Source organism: Panthera uncia, chromosome D1, assembly GCF_023721935.1.
Source record: "Panthera uncia isolate 11264 chromosome D1, Puncia_PCG_1.0, whole genome shotgun sequence".
In the NCBI taxonomy this organism is placed as follows: domain Eukaryota; kingdom Metazoa; phylum Chordata; class Mammalia; order Carnivora; family Felidae; genus Panthera; species Panthera uncia.
Genome location: NC_064808.1, coordinates 90,494,651 through 90,499,478, shown reverse-complemented (window position 1 = coordinate 90,499,478; position 4,828 = coordinate 90,494,651). Strand labels below are relative to the sequence as shown.

Here is a 4,828-nt window from a genome sequence, read left to right as displayed (position 1 = left end):
AGCTATAAGGGAAATGCTAAGACGGGTCTATTAAAACACAGATAACACAATCTGCAGAAACAACACTGATAATGATCAAAACCTCTTGAAAAACATAATAAAATTTTTAAAATTGAATTTCTTGGGGTACCTGGGTGGCTCAGTCGGTTAAGCGTCCAACTTCAGCTCATGGTTCGTGAGTTTGAGCCCCATGTCTGGCTCTGTGCTGGCAGCTCAGAGCCTGGAGCCTGCTTCGGATTCTATGTCTGCCTCTCTCTTGGCCCCTCCCCTGCTCACACTCTGTCTCTCTCTCAAAAATAATTATACATACAAAAATTTTTTAATAAAAATTGAATTTCTTTATGTTATAATTTCTAATCAGAACATGTTTCTCCTTTGGATTTTAAACAGTGCTTTCCACAATGTAACTTTCATATCCTTGTTTCTCAAACTGTAGATTAAGGGATTAAGCATGGGCACCACATTAGTGTAGAAAACTGAAGAAATTTTTCCCACGTCCATAGACCCCGGAGAAGAATATTTAAGATACATGAATGCTGCCGAGCCAAAGAAAAGAGAAATAGCAATGATGTGAGAACTACAGGTACTGAAGGCTTTCGATCGTCCTTGAGCAGATCTGATATGAAGAATGCTAGTGAGGATAAAGACGTAAGAAATTAGGATAGTAAAACTGGGTACTGTGATATTAATTCCCACGACTATCAGAACTACTACCTCGTTGACATAGGTGCTGCTGCAAGACAGTTGGAGGAGAGGAAGAATATCACACAGGTAATGGTTGATGACATTGACACTGCAGAAGGTTAGTCTGAGCATGCACCCTGTGTGGGCAGAGGCTCCAGCAAACCCCATCATATATGCAGCAACAGTCAGCAAGGCACAGACCTGACGGGACATGGTTACCTTATACAGCAACGGATTACAGATGGCCACGTAGCGATCGCAGGCCATTGAGGTCAACATATAGCATTCCGAGATGACAAAAAAGAGAAAGAAAAACAGCTGAGTCATGCAGCCAACATAGGAGATGATATTCTCCCTTGACACAAAGTTCATCAGCATCTTGGGGGTGACAGCGGAAGAGTAACAGACATCAATGAAGGACAGGTTGAAGAGGAAGTAGTACATGGGGGTATGGAGGTGAGAATTTAGACTAATAAGAGTGACCAAGCCAACGTTGCCCACCATGGTGACAATGTAGATCACCAGAAACAGGAAGAAGAGGGGTTGCTGGAGCTCTGGACGGTCTGTTAGGCCAGCAAGAAGAAATTCAGTCACTAAGGACTCATTGCTAACCAGTATTCTTCTCTTCAGAAATCTGTGAGAACAGAAGAAACTTCCATTAATAGAGACCCCAGCTCTCTCCTTCCTTACATGCTCTTATTTATGAGAAGACTCAGACCAGCAGAAATCGAATAAGTCCCTTTGCTTCACAGGGTCCAAATGGACTGCACACATAGCCATTGGCATTAAAATCACTCCGTCTTTTGTTCCATGAGTGTATGTGACAAACAGCTATTCCTGTCTTTACTAGAAGATACAAGAATGGAGTAGCTGAGGACTAAACCCACCTAAACCTCAGAAGGGAGGTGTCCCCCTTCTCTCCCTCCCACTCCTCTGATCCTTCACTTCCTAGTTCCTACTCACATTTCCATTACCTTACCAGATACTTCAGTTCCCCAGTGATGACTAACAAAAAAGAGAAACGTCTGCTAGAGATCATTCAGATATTTTGCTTCCTAGAAGGAAGTCTCTCAGAGTCTACAGGGTTTCCAGATCTTTCCCACAAGAATCTACAAAGTCAACTGATAACACTTATTGAGGAGACCCTTGGTAGCCTAAGACTTATATTTAACCATACATCAGGTGTTTCTACACATTCTCCTCCTTTGTTCCATCCTAGCTGGACAGAGAATGTAAAAGGAAGGTGGATGTGCTTCCTTCTCTTTGTAGGAGGGCACAAAAGAGAAACATAATTTAGATGTTGATTAAATTAGTTAGGTTTGTGAAAATGTAGCAAGCTATATACTTACGACATTTAAACTTTATTGTATGTGTATTTCAGCTGAAATAGCATATTTCAGCTAAAAAATATTTTTAGGAAAAAACCAAATCTTTTCCTCTGATGTTTCTATTTTCTGGACATGCCACTTGGAACTGCTGTAGCTCTCCTGCTACTAGACTGAGGATGAAGCCAACACAGGAAGGGTGTGCTAAGAATAATGCAGGCAGTGGATTAAGGGCTGCATACTTCTGAATTCCTTGCTATTCAAAATAAGTACTTTCCCCCATTTTTCAGCCACAGAGTGAGAGAAAAATGGAAACTTGCATAACTCACTCTCCTTCCATTGAGATAACTCAGTGCTGATTCTTCATGAGTTTCACCTCCACTTCCCTGTAAGAACTGGCTTTTATGATGTCACCACTGAGCAGATATAGATAGTCACAGGATCTTCTTCCTTTACTGGCAAAAGAGCAATAGCATAGATCTCCCAGACTGAATGTTCCAGGAGTCAGCCTGAGAAGTAGATCAAACTTCTAGTTATAAATTTACTAAGAGAGTTTGAAGGGAAACCACACAGGTGACACCTGACCCATCATGACACAGAGCACAAGGCTTTTGCTTAAGGCTTATAATTCTTTTAGACCTCATTAGAAATACGGTGTAGGTCTTCCCTAAGATCTCCCCATCGTGATAAACCTTGCAGGGAAGAATCTGATGTATGAGTTTACACACTAATTGTAACCGTAAATGTTAATTTCCCAACAGGGATTACATATTCCCTAGGTTTTAGGAGAAAGGGTCCTCTGCTGTCCCTTAGAAGGATGCATATAAATAGCATCACTGAAAATGTCACTAATTATCATTCTGTGTAACCCAGTTCTAGTCAGAATTTATACACATCTCCTAAAGTTTATTTATTATGCTTTTTTAATATTTTGAGAATTTTAAAATAACCATTAAGTATATTTTATAGACACAGCAAAAGGATACTTTTGTTTTCAGAGATTATTGTTTAAATAGAAAGTTATTTGATAGAATAACAACCCATTATTCTATGAAATGTTACTTTGCGTTGTTCTGACTCAATATGGCTTTGCTTTCCACATATTAAAATTAAATCTATAAGAAAAATCACTGGTAATAGGTTTCCATCTTAAGAAAACACAATTTTAGAATTCCAGAGTATATATTAATTTCTCCTTATGCTTGTGAGAAGATATCTAAAGTTTACTTTCAAATGGATATAGATTCACAGAGAATTATAAAAATAACGTAGAGATTTCCTGGAACTCCAGATTCCTACCTACATCTCCAACAACTGTAGTATAATAGCAAAACCAGTAAACTGACTTTGGAACAATAATGTTAAGTAGAATTTAGGACTATAAGATGTTATTCAGCTTTCAGCAGTTTTACATGCACTGAGAGTTTGTGTTGTGTGTGCCTGTGTGTGTGTGTGTGTGTGTGTGTGTGTGTGTGTGGAGATCAATGCAGTCTGATCCCTTGTACAGATTCGCCACCACAATTAGGACACAGGACTGTTCCACCAGCTATTCTACCCCTTTACAGTCAAACCCAACCCCTTCCACCTGCATCTGTCTTCCGGCAACACTGACCTGTTCTCCACCTCTTCAGTTGATTCCTTTAGAGAACAATAAATGAAATCATATAACATGTAACCTCCAAGATTAGCGTTTTTCACTAAGTATCATGTCCTGAAGTCCATCCCAGCTGTTGTATGTATCAGCGGTCTGTCCCTTTCATTGCTGAGTAGTATTCTGTATTTTACAATTCAAGTTTATTCAACCTTCTGTAGTAACTTAAGATTTGGGTATTGGGAGGCACCTGGGTGGATTCGTCAGTTGAGCTTTCGACTCTTGACTTCAGCTCATGTCATGATCTCATAATCGTAGGATTGAGCCCTGCATCAGGTTCTGTGTTAGGTGTGGAGCCTGCTTAAGATTCTCTCTCTCTTCCTCTTTCTCTCTACCTCTGCCCCTTCCCCACTCACACTCTCTCTCAAAACAAAAATCTGGGTATTGATACAAAACTAAATCTGTTTTATTCATGGAAAATGTTTCAGGGACAGGAGCCAGATGACAGCTGAGACTGGTTCAACTAGGAATTCTCTTTAAGCTAACCTGAGTCAAGGCTTTCATTCTCCCTCTCTAAGAATAGTGGCTGAAACACCCAGAATTTAAATAGGTCTTATAATCAGTCAAAGACAAGGGGGAACACAGTGTATGTACCAATATGACTCTTTCTGAAAGTGTACCTTAGTAGTCACAATCAAATAGTCAGGAAAAGGCATTTGAACATAATGCAAATTCTATTCGCTACAATATCTTATTCATTCAATCTCAGTACATGTGTATTTGAGTTTCAGAGTTGCAAACCCATACGCCTTTGGGAAACCAATTTATCAACCAGGGTACAGTGTTTATGTACAGGTTTTTTTGTTTTTACCCTTGCAACTATAGTCAAGTGTTTCTGTCACAGAAAGAAGTTGTAAGTATACAAAAGGCGGAGTCTAGAATGAACTATGTGGTGCTAGATTAGCACCACATAATATACATCTTAATACACATATTAAGATACATAGATTCAAAAAGATAGGTAGATAGATAGATAGATAGATAGATAGATAGATAATAGACAGACAGATAGATACACAGCATTTGAATACATACACGTATTTCCTATCTCTCTCCACTAAGAGGGCCTAGAAGCAGTGATACCCTAGTAAAAATGAACACATCCGGGGTGCCTGGGTAGCTCAGTCAGTTAAGTGTCAGACTGGCTCAGGTCATGATCTCACAGTTT

At 39.5% G+C, this 4,828-nt stretch overlaps 1 protein-coding gene across 1 annotated transcript; it reads right to left on the bottom strand.

The window, feature by feature from the left end:
- Window positions 1-357: 357 nt before the first annotated feature.
- On the bottom strand, window positions 358-2,349 carry LOC125908605 (olfactory receptor 8B3-like). Its single transcript, XM_049611351.1, has 2 exons — window positions 2,339-2,349; window positions 358-1,318 (listed from the first exon to the last, which is right to left on the bottom strand). The coding sequence occupies exons 1-2, from the start codon at window positions 2,347-2,349 to the stop codon at window positions 358-360; spliced, it is 972 nt and encodes a 323-aa protein (XP_049467308.1).
- Window positions 2,350-4,828: the final 2,479 nt, after the last annotated feature.